Source organism: Paralichthys olivaceus, chromosome 3, assembly GCF_024713975.1.
Source record: "Paralichthys olivaceus isolate ysfri-2021 chromosome 3, ASM2471397v2, whole genome shotgun sequence".
NCBI classification, from domain to species: Eukaryota; Metazoa; Chordata; class Actinopteri; order Pleuronectiformes; family Paralichthyidae; genus Paralichthys; species Paralichthys olivaceus.
The window spans coordinates 25,125,364-25,140,267 of NC_091095.1; the positions used below are offsets into that span (position 1 = coordinate 25,125,364).

Consider the following 14,904-nt stretch of genomic DNA (forward strand, 5'->3'; position numbering starts at 1 on the left):
ACAAACACTGAAAGAAAACCCAACCTTTAATTTCAGCTGACTGTTAGTTTACAGTGTAGATCATGTCAAAAATGATTTTGATAACATGAAAATAGAATCTCAGCTCTGAACATTTAAAAGAAGATGAGTACATTTTAACAATATTTCAATCAATCAAATTAATATAGCCTATATTCACAAATTACAATTTGCCTAACAGGACTTAACAAGGTGCAACATCCTCTGTCCTTAACCCTCAACAAGAGGGAGGACAAACTACCAAAAAACCCTTTTAACGGGAAAAACTATAGAGACCTCAGAGACTTGTGAGGGACTAATAGATGCCTCATTAACAAAATAATAATTACAATAATATTTAATCATCAAAGCAACAGAATAATGACACGTGCATTTGTAAGAAAAATAAACCAATAAATGTTTCATAATTATGTTTCTTTTTGTAAATCCAGATAACATTTAAATTCAGTCACATTTTTGGTTCTGCTATAATCAAATGTTGACAAATGGGAATTTGGGAAAGTAAATCAAAGATGAAAAAGTAAGACCAGAGAAAATCAAATTGAATGGATTATTGCTCGGCGTTGTCAGAGTTAACTTGAATGGTATTTGTGGTTTAATCCAGGATTGTCTCCCCCCTCTTTTCCACCCACCTCTCCTCTCGACCAAATTTCTCTCCACTCACCCGAACCTGTCAAGACAGATGTGCTCCTGGATGTCTCTTCCTGTTCAGGGTTGATGTTTGTCTGTCTGCATGCTCAGTGCAGTGGGAAGTATCTGGCCTCTGTATGGTCTTTACTGCCTTCAGATAATGCGCCATGCAAACAAACCGAAATGAATTCCATTTGTGTCCACACATTGGGACGAGCATCAGTGTAAATCCTGTTTAATTCAGTGTGGGGGTGTTCACGCGATGTGAGCTGCAGCCAGTTTAGCCCCGAATCTATTTTCTGTGCTAATGGGTTTATTGTGAATAACCCGGAGCGGAAGTGTGTGTCTTGTTGCTGTGGGTGACTTGGTGTGACTTGACGCAGGCAGACTGGATGAGAGGAGTCAGGGAACAGCTGGATGTAGGAGCTGGAACAAAGACGCCGGGGCTGCCTCTCACCGCTTCACGCTCGGTGCTGCTGAACCGACCATCGTCCCAAACCAGCGGCTCTTTGACCCGGTGCTCTGCCGCTCTCGACGCCCGCTCCTCCTCCTGTTTTCAGCCCCGTGTTGTCTTGGGAGGATGCGACGGGCCCGCGGTGCTCCGCTCCCCGTGCCAACATCCATCAGCCGCTGCTCCGCTCTCTCCTCCGACACCGAACGTAGAGCGGAATAATTGCGATCGTGCCGGGCAGACACCTCAGACATGAAGCCGTGAGGCCGCAAGGGAAACGTCGTCGGGATCATTTCTCCTCATCGGTCAGAACAGGTACGTGTGGGAGGGAGGCTGCTGCTCCGCCGTGCATTTTCTGCGGGCTGCTCCGCGCACGGTGCGGGGAGCAGCCTGGGTTCACCGTGCTGTGGCCTCAGCCCTGCAGCACCTCAGCGTCACACGCACCGCGGTCCTACTGACACATGGCTTCATTGTGCTGCATGGTCACATTGGTCAGTGGGAGGGATGGCAGGGAACGTGGTCACACCTGCGGGGCTGCATCTGGCCTGTAAAGGGCCCCAGCACACCCGGGACACCCACACAGATGTGAGCGTCTGATGGTGGAGTCACATTTTAATGCTAAACTTCAGTCACTCAAGATGGAACGTGCTTCTTGATTATTCATTATTGATGAGGCTCGAGTTGAATTTTTATACTGATTATTTTGAAAATGTTTTAGAATAAAAGTGAGGGTTTTTTTTTACCACTACAGTTTTGTTTGCCTTGACACTTAAAGCTGTGATTATCCAGTTTGGGCTACTGTAAAAAAAACATGGCGGCCTCCACAGAGAGGGCTCGCTTCTGATGTAAATATAAAGTATTTAAATATAAAGGAAAAATAACAAGTCATACAATTTAGATGGAGCACACTAGTGAAAACATCACTATGATAATAGATCCCTTTCACCTAAATCTTACACACTGAACCTTTAACAACATTAATGGAGAGGTGTTGCAATGTTTACACAATAGAAAGGGTCTAAAAGAGATAAAGGGAGCAGAAATTTCAACTGTAATGATAGAAGTACTGCCAACAATGGTAGTATATGTGAGTAGGCATGTTGTATTTCTATCATTGTAGTTGTGATCATAATCCACAATCAGCCTGGACACTGCGTGACTGCAGTTTCTATCCTGGATCCGCAAAGATATAGCTCAAGGACTCTAGGAAAGAAGTCAAGTCAGTAACATGTATTGATGAGGAATTCATAAGATGGAGGGGGAGAGGAGAGAGAGAGAGAGCAGATGATCGCAGCATTAATAACATTCAGTACATGTTATATTATATACGGTAGAACATACCATACACTATGGTATATACATGGGTATATGAGGTGGCAACTTCATAAGGTAAACATGTTGTCTTTTCTAATTCAGCACAATAAGTTGAACCTGTAATACATTTGTAATGTTCAGCTATTGTTTATACCATTGATATATTTTTTTATTTCATAGAACCTACAGGACATGCACCAACATTTACCTTTAACTCCACTATGTAAGCTGAGGCTGCATCCTCCATCATCATCAGGTCTAAATAGACTTTCATACAACATACAACATATTTTCTCTCTCCTAGTTCATTAGTATATTACGCTCACTTGAAAGAAATCCAGAGCAATGAAATGTTCAAACCCCCTGCTCCCCAACAGACATACAGCTGGACATAATGGGATCTTTACATTCAATATAGACACATCAATAAGACCATAATGCCTCAGGACACACTTCATGACTTATGATCTTTAATTGTTTAACTGTGGAGATGGATATGTTTTAAACTACCTCTTCATCAGTAAAGTGCCACAATGTGATGAATAAGATGAATGTTGCATTACGGAGTCCCATTGTGCTTTGGAAGGAGATATATTTTCTTCAAGGAGCTTTTACGGTTTTTAAATTCAGAGACAGTGTCCTTCGCTGTCATATTCGGAACCAAATACAACATCCATTACAACTTATTTCTTCAGTACAGTGTTCTGCTGCTTTACAATCTTCACAACTAAAATTTGGTTTTAGCTCATTGACACATTAACGTGTCCCATTAATTAACAGTCTGGCCCAAGGTAACACTTTATTGCTGCCACATTTTACATGCAGTGAGTACATGAGGGTAAAACCAGTCCATACATTTTACATTGCTCTTGTCACATTATATGAGAAACATGCAAGTAAGAAGTAATAACATCCAGGACTCCCATGGCCCTGCTGTTTCTATGTTTTAAAAATTTTGTCTGTTTTGTTTTTATCTTTAGAACATCAGTTTATTTATTTTCTCAAATCTTTACAGAGGGAATCTCAGTGGAATAGGTCGCAGCATAGTAAAGAACACTTCTGTTCTTCACTATAGAGATAAAGGCAGTGTTCTCCCTCTGTTAGGATAATCTCTGATCTTTTTCAACAGTTCAGGGTCATTTCCAGTCAAATATCTTATCAACAGGAGATATTACATTAATCCCAGGGTACTACATGACCTGTTGTCTCCACACTGTGGGAGTTGCGGATAAATGAGCTGGAAAAGTGATGTTATTCAGAGGGATCACTTTGCTCTCGGTCCCATTCACTTCATATCCTAAAAGATGGCCCAAAGCAGTTATGAGCATTACATGAAGAGGTCTCAAGTATTGCCAAAGACTCACTGGACTTTTACCATCTTACGCTTGAATCAAGTATCTTAGAAAACAACTTGTATTCATTTTGAAACAAACTGAGAGGATGGAGATTAAGCATCTGCAGGCTTTGGTTTAACTGGAATAATAGCTTTGTGCAAGATAGCAGGCATTGATTGTAACGTAATTATAGTGTTGTATAACAGTGTAAGAAAAGGAGACAGTATGTGTAATTAACTAAATCCATCACCTTGCCAGGAAACATGTGTCTCAAATTCAATACTTGAGTCAGTAGTATACATGCAACAGTCTACTTACTGGTATAGTGTGTACATTTTGATTAGATTGGGTCAAAAATCAAACAAAGCTGCAGGCATGCAGTTCTTGGGAGGACAGACACCGGCTATGTCTTTGCACATGTAAAACTTGTAAACTGTAAAAAAAAATAATCTACATCCCTGCTACTCATATATAACAAATCAATTAATACATTTGTTATGAAATTCCTTCAAAATTTGGAGGATTCTGTTTATATTCTGGACACACACATAAACCGCAACTCGACTGGTTGGTGAAGGTGTATTCACTGCAAGACAAGTTTTGTATTGTAATTCTTGTATTGTATTTTCTTGAGGATTACAAACTACATCGTCCTCTAACTGTTCTTACTCATATATGTTTTTACTTGATACCATTCCTCTGCCATTGTTGTGAATAAGGGATGTTTTACTGCTGGCAGTTATGATGGGACTTTATGTCACATCCTATTTACTTAACCAGTTTCATGTTGTTTTGGAATTTTGAATTACCAAATGAATAAAACCTCACTGGCATGCCTAAATGATGCTGTTGGTTTAAGTACGTACTTTGATCAAGTAATCAAAACAACTATCCCCAGAGAAAGGTTTTCTGGGCAAACAGCAGCAGTAGCCGTCAGTGAATGATGCTTTGCCAGCGTCCAGCTCCTAAAGAAAGACAGAAAAAGCCTGAAAATGGCTCCTGTTCTTCAAGAAGTGGATGTTTCTGACGGTGACAGTGATTCACAGACTGTGATGCATATCTCAAAGAGTTGGGAAAATGCCCAGGATGTAGCAATGAGTGTACTGCTCTGGGATTTCCTGTGCAGTTGCTCTATCCCATTTATTCTAAAATCACACATGTACAGTTTTTGTCCTGAGATCCTGCAGATCCTTATTTTACATGTATTAGTCAAATCTTCATAAGCTTACATGAATAATTGTAGTTGGGTTGGGGACACGACAGAAAAGTAAAAGTACAGTTTATTTAAACTCTGGACAGCACTTCATTCAGTAGTAACCAACTTTTACCAACATTTAACAACTAGAATTGTTGAAAACTAATATTGTTTGAATGTATAAGTAGAATAAAGTCAAATTCTTAATCACCTCAAAACATAAAGGAGCATCTTTTTCATATACCCCGAGCCTTAGTGAGCCTTGGAGACACGGAGCAGCATCTCTCTTCTTATAAACATTAGCTACCTGCTGCCCTCAGGTGAGGGTAATACTGAATATCCTGTTTTTTAACACATGCCTGAGGGTTCCAACCTAATACAACCATGACTAATTCAATATGTGAGATCTTAAATGAATCTTCAAGTGCTTATCCAAACAATTCCCCTAGCGCTGCACCAGAACTTGTTTACATGCCTTTTCTCCTTGGTCAATCTGTTCATTTGTTAATGCAGAGCATTGATCATGACCCTTGTGTTGACTGTTCTCTCCAAATCTCTAGTCCTGTCTGTCGGTGTGATGGCTGTGATGTTGATGCTTCTACTCTCCACACTGCTCCTGTCCACCCACACTCCGATTAATGCCTCTCCTTCCTGCCCTGTGAGCTGTCGCTGCTACAGCCTCACGGTGGAGTGTGGCTCCACCGGCCTCAGAGACATCCCCAAACACGTCCCCCCATCCACACAGGTGGGTTCACTGCACTGAAAGAGGACATTCAGTGACATTAGTATTAAATCATTTGAGATATTTTCATACCCAATCAGAAGTCATGCATTTGGAATCGTGACATCCATATCATATGTTGTAGCTCTTTGTTACATTCACTACAGCTGAACAGAAATCTCCCATCATCTCTCTTCATCTCATCTTTTCTTCATCCAGACCATCTTCCTCCAGGACAATGTGATTGGTCAGATCCGTCGACAGGACCTGCTTCCGTTAAGGCACCTGCACTACTTGTATCTGCAGGTAACACGCTTACAAAAGCAGCATCAGCAGTAGTTCCTGAGTAATAACCAGCAGCCAAGGTTTTTGTGTGGTCACCCTCTATCGTTCCTCCTGCTCCAGAACAACACCATCTCAGCAGTGGAGCCTGGCTCTTTCCGGAACCAGGGTCAGTTGTTGGAGCTAGCTCTGAATGGGAACAGGATCCACCTGGTGACGGCTGACATGTTTAAGGGACTGGAGCATCTCCGCATTCTGTACCTGGCAGGAAATGACATCACACGCCTACTGGACTACACCTTCCGTGGATTACAGGTAGGACACATTTAAGCAGATGTCTATAATGGCTGTTGTGTTTCACTTCCATGAATTGAAATGACAAACTCAATGCATAGCTATGCAAGATGTATTCTCAGTGTCCTGCTCAGCATACTGTATACGAAGTTCTGAAAATCATGTAGCATTCTGTCCCTGTTGCAGCGTCTGCAGGAGCTCCATTTGCAGCACAACAGTATAGACATGTTAGCAGACCAGGCTCTTGCTGGCTTGACTTCTCTGGCTCTGCTGGATCTGAGCAGAAACAATCTTCATACCATCGGCCCTGCATCCCTGCGACCTCTTGTCAGCCTGCAGGTGCTGCGCATCACAGGTGAGACCGGACATGTTATTGTACAAAGATGAAGGATGGTCCGCAGGAAACGTGTTGGTCTTTTTACTTTTCTTAAAATTGCAAATTGATGTTTTTGCACAGTATCATTAATAGAGTTAATAGAGCTACTTCTTTAACTACGCTAAGCACCATGCCATCACAATTTAGGTGTTAAACTAAAGCCAGGTTTTTCATAAAGACAGAACAGTGGTTATTCCAGAACATAAACAAGTTTCTTTAAAGCATTGAAGTTAGTTTTTGACTTTTGGGAACAGTATACAGTGTAACATCTTTGGAATAACCTGGTTTTATGCATTAACTGCAATGTGATCTCATCCTCATCACAATGTGCTTCAGCGAATGGAATAACATTACTAACTGGCATTTTTAAAAAGGCCTGGTTGAGGTTTATTTAAGTGCATATGCAGGGATGTCATTGGCCTCTAATGCTTTTAATTTTGTAATTATGTATACTTCAGTGTTTTTGGTCATTGTACTTGATAATAAGGGTGATTGTGGCAGGATTTTGAAGTTGGCTGGTGGAAAATCCCACAGTAAATTGTAAATGTTTATTGTCCACTTAGTATTAATGCATTTAGGTGAAAAAACAAAACATGTTGAATGATGATGTTTCACTTCGTGCGGTGATCCGCTCTTATTTACATTTGTACAACAGGTCTGGCTGTTGCTGCTGCACTCTCCACTGCATAATTATTGCGCGGTTAGTGACCATCAGTACACAATGGGTGCACTATATAGGGTATAAAAAATGTCACTAAATATTCGGACCGCGCTACTAAAAGGGCAAACTCATCAAACAGTGGAGTATATGGTGATTAGTGAGTGATTTCAGACACAGAGGGAAGGGGCAGAGGCCATGACTGTCCTGCTGCATCACCTAACTTCTACTGAGCTTTAGACTCACTCACTACACTTTTTCTTTGGCTCATTTTCCTTAATTATTTGCTGTGAACAACTAAAACCTAACTAATCCTCCTGTTTAGTCCACTTGGTAAAGGTTAGACACAGATTAGTTTATGTGACACTCGTCCTGCAGATACTCCTTGTTCAGTCAATGCATTTTTTTCTTTCTATTCTTATTTCTAAATTTCCAATCCATTCAATGCAAGTTCATTGTTTACCTTGGGTCAGTTTAAAACCATTCATACATTTTCTGTTGAATACAAATCACTATAAACCCTCATCGCTAAACATCTGTCTGTTGTCCTTCAACCACAGCCAGTAACTAGGACCTCTGTTTCACCATAGAGACATTCCAACCTAACCTCTCATCCTCTGCTTTGCTGTAGATAACCCATGGCGTTGTGACTGTGCTCTCCACTGGTTGAGGAGCTGGATTGATGAGGCAGGGCAGCGGCTGCTCAGCTCTGCAGAGCGTCGGCTGGTCTGCATCGAACCGCCACGTCTCTCCCACCTCAGTCTGGTGGAGGTTCCGCTCAACAGCCTGGTATGCATCCCTCCACTGGTGCAGCTGGAGCCCAGGAGGCTAGCTGTGCGCCTGGGGGAGAGCCTTAGGGTGTCCTGCCATGCCTCTGGTTATCCTCGGCCACAGGTAGGGACACATCAAGTAAATAAGTAACTTCCAGCAGCACAGCACAGTGCTGGTTTGTTTCAGCATTCAAAGTACTCCATCAGCAGTTTGCATGTCATCACCTTAAGATGACTCTCTCTGAATTTTAGGATGTAGTGTGTGAATGGTCTCATTGTTTCCAAATCTTTTTTTAAAGTGTAATGCTTTCGAAAACAGGTGAAAGAAGACATGACTGATCAGTAAACTCTGAATGTTCTTGCAGGTGACCTGGAGGAAAGCATCCCAGGGTAAAGTTGTGCTCTCTCCCCGAGGCCTGGTTCAGGAGCTGGGTGCTGGAGGAGGGGGAGTAGGCGGGGCAGAGGAGCCCTCAGAGGAAGGCAGGGTCAGTCTGCAGAAGACTGAAGGCGAGCGCTTTGACCCTGACACCGGCAGTGGCATGCTGTTTCTCAGTAATGTGACTGTGGCTCACGCAGGTTTCTACGAATGTGAAGCCTGGAATGCAGGGGGCGTGGCCAGGGTGACCTTTCAGCTCGCCATTAACTCATCCACTTCCTCCTCCTCCTCCATCTGGGCGTCTTGGTCCCAAGTGTCCTCGCCATACTCCCCTGTCTGGCCCCGGCTGAGGAACCACGGCTCGGCTTTGGGCTCAGATGTGAGTCGGGAACCCCTTTACGCTCTGGGCAGCATGGCCTTCAGTGCTCTGGGAGCTGCCACTCAGACTGCCATCGCTGTGGGCATCTCCCTGCTGGCTCTGACCGCTCTGCTGCTGGTCGCCATGATCTACAGCCGACATCACCAACGCGATAAGGAGGCTGATGGAGCTGAGAAGGTGTGTGTTCGTCCAAACTGATAAATTAGAGGAACTGATTTTGGCTTGACAAAAATATGTTGTACTGCTGACACATTACTTTGAGGAAGCTCAGTCTGCAAAGTCTTGTTAACATTTCATGTAATATTTATCTCTGACAATAGACTAAGATCAAAAGAAAGTATGACTGGATTCAAATGTCTACCTTACAGACCAGGGGCCTCATTTATAAAACAGTGAGTAGGATTCATACTAAAAGTGTACATGTGCACAAAGGCCAAAAAGATTCAGATTTATAAAACCGTGCACACCCACACCTGAAGGCCATGTTCCCTTCCTAAATCACACTCCCTCTGTAAACATGGGTACGTGGATCTACCTCAAAACCTCTACACACCCACATTGAACCATGAATGGTCATCAAGGTTTTTGTTAGTGAGGTGGAGGTGAGGAAAGACAGATTGTGTGGTGGCCACAGCAGTGCTATCCCTCATGAAAAGAAAATGCACTGAGTGATAACGTGTTGCTGATGGTGTTAATGCAGCGAGCGAGAGTGAATACGACAAAGAGGACAGTGTCAGAACACATCAGTGGGATCCTAACCTCTACTCTGGGATCATTCGGAAATTAAAGTTTAAAGGTGAACACGGTTTTTTTATTTCTTGTTATTAGTCTCCAGTCTGCTCTGTGTGCACTCTGTGTGCGCCTGACAGCACAGTCACTCTGCAGCGATTTTACACACACACTCACTTTATAAAAACTTAAATTGTACTTGGTGATACAGGCGCAGTGTTATCAGACAATATTATTAAAAACTATTAATCACTGGGTTATGTAACTGTTCTTTTTTGCTATTTCACCATCATTTGCTTTCATTGTTCTTTTACAATTGAATGTTGTTATGGAACAGTTATGTTGTGCGGGCATAAATAACGCTGTTAATTATGACGTGGATCTATAATCTGGCTTCAAATCACCTCCTCACGTCAGCATCACTACTTTCCTGTCTCCAAAATGATCATACACATGGGTTTGAGTTTGCGTAAAAGTGGGCACATTCTCCCTTCAAGTTTGCTTTTCTAGATCCCAATGTTTGCGTTAGAAGTAGCGTCCGCACAAAATGGGGTCTGAAAGATGCGTATGCAGTAAGTAGAGCTTTATTCAGCACTACCAAAACCAGAGGTACAAATGCATCTGTTATAAAAACAGGCAACAAGAACCACAAGACTTTGAGTGAGGCAACACTAGGAGCCCCTGCTTTAAAGGCCTGAGAGGTCTGATGGACTTATACAGGATCAGCAGCTCACAGCCAAACTGTGACAAAAATAAGTGTTGGTGCTGATACAGAAAATCATAAAAAATCTCATCGTGAAGGAAACATGAGAAAGCCACTCGTTGTGCTCTTAATAGCCAAATTTGAAAGTGTAACACAAACACATGCTGCGCATCTTCAGCATATAAATGACCAGAGCCAATCCAATTTCTTTCTCTTCTCTCAATGCATCTAAAGTTACCATTTGATAAAGAGGAAGACAACTTTTCAAATGCTTAAACAAACCTCAGCAAAGATGAGTAAACATCTATTATTAAATAAGTGGTGATTTAGATAAATGGTCCAATACAACAAGATAGATGTCTAAATCCAGGTCAGTTTGTTTTTGTAAACTGTGTCAAGGGTTACAAAAATAAGGAATAAGTCATGGGTAGACAAGATATGTCGCTTAAAGTACCTATTAAACTTATTACATACAACACTCTTCATGGATTAGCATTTTCTTATCTGTCTTGACAATATTTTTTGCAACATCATACCCTCACTCATTCAGTACAGCTGTAAGATATGAAAACCTCCAGACTTTTCTATGGTTTGGTCTTTTTTTCTTTTTGTACATCCTGATATTCATAGTTTATATCTTATAATATGCATACCCTAGTTTTATATGTCTGTAATATTTAAATCAGACTATTGAGTTTCTGTGCCAGGAGCAGTGGCTGACAAAATACTACAATACTGTACGTCAACTTCTAACATATCGCAATGAGAAAACTAAAATGTTACCAAATCAAAGCAAAGCATAGAAACTATAGATTACTCTATGATTTTACTTATTATTATGTGTTGGGAGTTTGGTCTCCACTTTATATTGCTGTTCAAGTCTCTAATGCTATAGGGGGTTTGCGGGTCAAGTGGTTGAAAGATGCATATTTTTCAAGGGCACTGATGATGGTAGTGGAGGCAGAGGGCGACTTTTTGAGAAAAAGAAAAGTTGCCTACTTGTGCTGGAGCGGCACAAACATTTTCTTTCATGAATGCAAAAACATGAAATGTGCACTCACACACTTTGTCGCATGTGTAACCATATATATTCTTATACCCCAAAAGTAACAAAAGTGAATTTTACCCTGCAGGAGGAGAGCATCCTGTATGTGAACGACTACTCTGACGGGCCCACCACCTTCGCCCAGCTGGAGGAGTACCGTGATGAGCGCGGCCATGAGATGTACGTCCTCAACCGGGCCAAACCAGTGCTGCCTCCTGCTCCACCCACTGCTGTCTCCACCACTAACCTGGGTTGCCCCGCTCCATCGGACACCTCCAGCCACACCCTCTCCTCAGGGCCTGGCCAGACCGTGACTCCAACTCTTGCCCCCAACAAACAGCAGCAGCAGCAGCAGCTGCAGCCAGAGGGTGACATACGGACCATGAGGAGAATGGCGGGGGAGGGAGGGGAGGCTGAGCCTGTGATTACATCAGAGGCTGAAGGGATGTTTCTTAACCACACAGGCCTGTTCATGGACTCTCAGATCGCGTACGAGATTCACTGCTGAAGGGGGGACAGAACCCACTGCAACACAGAGGTTTCTGGAAGGATTTACCTTCTTCAAGACTCATTCACAGTTATGGACTCTCATTGGAGAAGGTTTACAGACACGGCAGAGCTCACAATCTGGTTTAAATCAATAGTACTGAGGCTTTCCAGTGGACTTTGTGTGAACTTGCATGCCAAAACATCAGTGGTAATGGCCAGTCAAAGGCCCTGTGCTGTAGACAAAGTGAAGTGGACCCAGGTATATACTGAGCTGCACATCACTGAACTGAACTGTCCTGTACATGAACATCTGGAAGCATATATCAGAGCTCCTTTCATCGCAGAAACCTTCACCGTCATTGTTGTTCAGGAGTTGACCTTTGTCCCCTCAAGACATCACACAAAGCTCATTAGTTATTTGCAGGGTGATAAAGGGGGAAGCCATGAAATCTTTCAGTACATGAGCATGTGGGAACCCTTATTTATTTTGTAACTGTTATTAATGTCTTAATTTATTTTGAAAACATTATAGTGATAGTGGGACTGTAACAGCTGAATTTTGTTACTATTTATTTCTAAATATCATATCACTTTTTAATCGTCTGTATCACAAAGTGACTTCATCCCTCCATCCATGCTACTCTGTCTCTCAGCGGGTTAGCTGGTCCTGATCCCAACATTGGTAATTCTGGGTATTTGTGTCATGAAGCAGGTTACTAAGCCAATCGTGTGCAACATCAACAGTTCAACATCTGAGTATTTAATATGAGATAACATGAATCTGTTCATACAGTGGGGAAATAAGGCTTTTCAGCTATGTAACCAATACAGAATATCCAGTAATCAAACAACAAAAATACAGTAGAGTAAGATGCTATAAAACAAAATAGCATTTTAATGTTAAAAATGTGTCCAATAGAATTAGATTAATAAATGGTCAGCAACATGATATGTATTCTAGTTTCACAGGTTTAACAAACTAGTAAGAAATTCACTTCAAAAGAGTCAGACAAACAATCCACAGGTGGTCTGCATGAATACAGGCTCGAGGAACAGAAAATCTGTTCTTAAAAGGTTTGTGGATGTGTTTTTCCAATTAAAAGCCTTATGTTTTATGCAAAAGACTAAAAGGTAAAATGTTCATATTCTCTTCAGAGCTAAAATCCTTGATTTTAGAATAAAGTGCCAAACCTCAGCTTTAATTTGAGTAGGTTTAGATGTTGATATTGAAAGAACTGTGTGCGATATAACCTTTTTATTGCATAGACACTTTAACATACGTTCCTGTATGAAAAACAGAGTTTAGATTGTGTCATCTGTCAACTAGGAGTAAAGAGGTGAACGTTTTTGTAAAGAAGACAATAACGAGGCTCAAAGAGGGAAGAAAACAACTAAGATAGAGATATTAAAGTTAATTTAACAGTTGGGTGCACTCTTAAAAGACAAGAGTGAACATGAAAGCTAGAAAAGGACAAAGATGATGGTCGTGAACCACTGCTACATCAACCTGATCTTTCAACAAACAGATCCGGCTGCAGTCCAAAGACTCATACTTAAAGAGTTGTGGAAAGAAGTTTTATGGACTGATGACACTAAAATCTACTTCTATCAAAATGAATGAATAAACGAGTGACCACAAAACCACAACCTCGTCTGTCCAATGTGGTTCTGCTCGTGTGTACGACTCCAACGGAACCGGCAAAGTGGTTTGTATTGATGGTTTTACTGCTGACACAAACAACAGGATGAATGCAGAGGTTTACAGGAGCTTTCTCAGTATCAAGTGTGTCATCATCCAGCAGCAACAATCTGGAACATACAGCCAAAGCAACCAAAGACAGAGGGACCTCACAACAAGGTGAAGAGCTGAAGGACACTCAGTGTGTCTGTCCAATTACTTTTATCCACCAAACTTTGGGCGCTATGTGTTTAAAGGGGTGTATCTCTCACACAGTTCTTTCTATGTTGATGTATATAGGGTTTTATATGAATATGAAATCATCTCTGATCTTTATTCAATGGTGTGGTCTTTCATTTTGAGAGAATCACTTCGTTTCACATTCAGTTTCTGTAAAGTTTTCCTTCATAACGCCTCTCTCTCAAACAGCCCAAGCTCATACGCAAATTAGCTCTGCTTCTGCTCAGAACCATTTGTACTCAGATACACTGTTGTTTGCATAAATGTCCTGTGCTTCACCCTCAGTCTCAGGCTGCTTCTGTGCACTCACGAAACATCTGCTCTCAGATTTCTGCTCTCGCTCTTGAGTTTTGGGGAAATTATCGCATTAAAAATCCCCCAACTAAAAGAATACCACAATGTTGTCCAGTGATCCGGTATCATCACTGTCCACACCGTGGGTGCATTTGCTTTTCTTCTGTCAGCGTCCCTATGAGCAGTTACTGTTTAACCAGGTTCAGCAAATCACTCGCCAGCATGAATCACTAAAGCCAAGGAGCTCATTTGTTTTTCCCAAATCACATTTAGGGGAAATTGAACAGACAGCACAAACAAACTGTCTAAAGTCTGGTTGGAGTCAGTCCATTTCTTTTCAGCCTCACAAATAAACTCTTTGTCCATCTAAATGTCTTCAAAATAATTAAAGAGGGTTTTGTGGTTTTTTTCTTCCCATCAGCCCTATGTTCAGTCCTTCTCTTGTTTGGTTGTTGTCACAATGTTTTTGTGTCAACAATGAAATTAGAGATGATCCATGCACAAGATTGTACACCTCTCTTTTTATATTGTGTTATCACCTAATACAGTGGCCCAAAACTATATTCCTGTGAGAAAGGCTCCTCCTGTAGGATACTGTTAGAATTATTTTACCATTTCTCCTTGAAAATATTTCCCTCTCTTAAAAGCGCTAAATGTGTTTTGCTATCAGAATCAGAATCAGAATTCCTTTATTGTCCCAAGATTTGGAAATTAACAGCATCGCAACAGCAAGATAATCAACAAGCATGAAAAATGAAGAATATAAAGTAAAGATAAGTTAAACAAGATAAATTACTATATAAAAATTGTACTTAGACTTCTGACATTGGTTGAACATGACGAGGTTCTGTGTGTGTGTGTGTGCGTGTGTGTAAGTGAGAGAGAGAGAGAGAGAGTGTGTATGGTGGTCTACTGGGTGCAGTGCTTG

General features: G+C 41.6%; 1 protein-coding gene across 2 annotated transcripts; it reads left to right on the forward strand.

The window, feature by feature from the left end:
- The first annotated feature begins 15 nt into the window (after nucleotides 1–15).
- LOC109625353 (leucine-rich repeat-containing protein 24-like) lies at nucleotides 16–14,382 on the forward strand. 2 transcript variants are annotated; one of them, XM_069522586.1, is made up of 8 exons: nucleotides 16–1,414; nucleotides 5,503–5,687; nucleotides 5,883–5,969; nucleotides 6,069–6,260; nucleotides 6,426–6,594; nucleotides 7,905–8,167; nucleotides 8,409–8,975; nucleotides 11,364–14,382. In XM_069522586.1, exons 2-8 carry the CDS (start codon nucleotides 5,520–5,522, stop codon nucleotides 11,781–11,783), a joined length of 1,866 nt encoding a protein of 621 aa, XP_069378687.1. In that variant the 5' UTR covers nucleotides 16–1,414; nucleotides 5,503–5,519; the 3' UTR covers nucleotides 11,784–14,382. The 2 variants fall into 2 exon arrangements, with proteins under 2 accessions (XP_069378687.1, XP_069378688.1); XM_069522587.1 differs by having other exon boundaries at nucleotides 16–1,413; nucleotides 5,507–5,687.
- Nucleotides 14,383–14,904: the final 522 nt, after the last annotated feature.

What these genes read in the sequence shown, in the direction of transcription:
- LOC109625353 (XM_069522586.1), top strand. Translation starts at nt 5,520, where the DNA reads ATGGCTGTGATGTTGATGCTTCTACTCTCCACACTGCTCCTGTCCACC. An exon ending in TGCACTACTTGTATCTGCAG is followed by an intron (nt 5,970 to 6,068) that starts GTAACACGCTTA and finishes CTCCTGCTCCAG; the next exon opens with AACAACACCATCTCAGCAGT. An exon ending in ACACCTTCCGTGGATTACAG is followed by an intron (nt 6,261 to 6,425) that starts GTAGGACACATT and finishes TCCCTGTTGCAG; the next exon opens with CGTCTGCAGGAGCTCCATTT.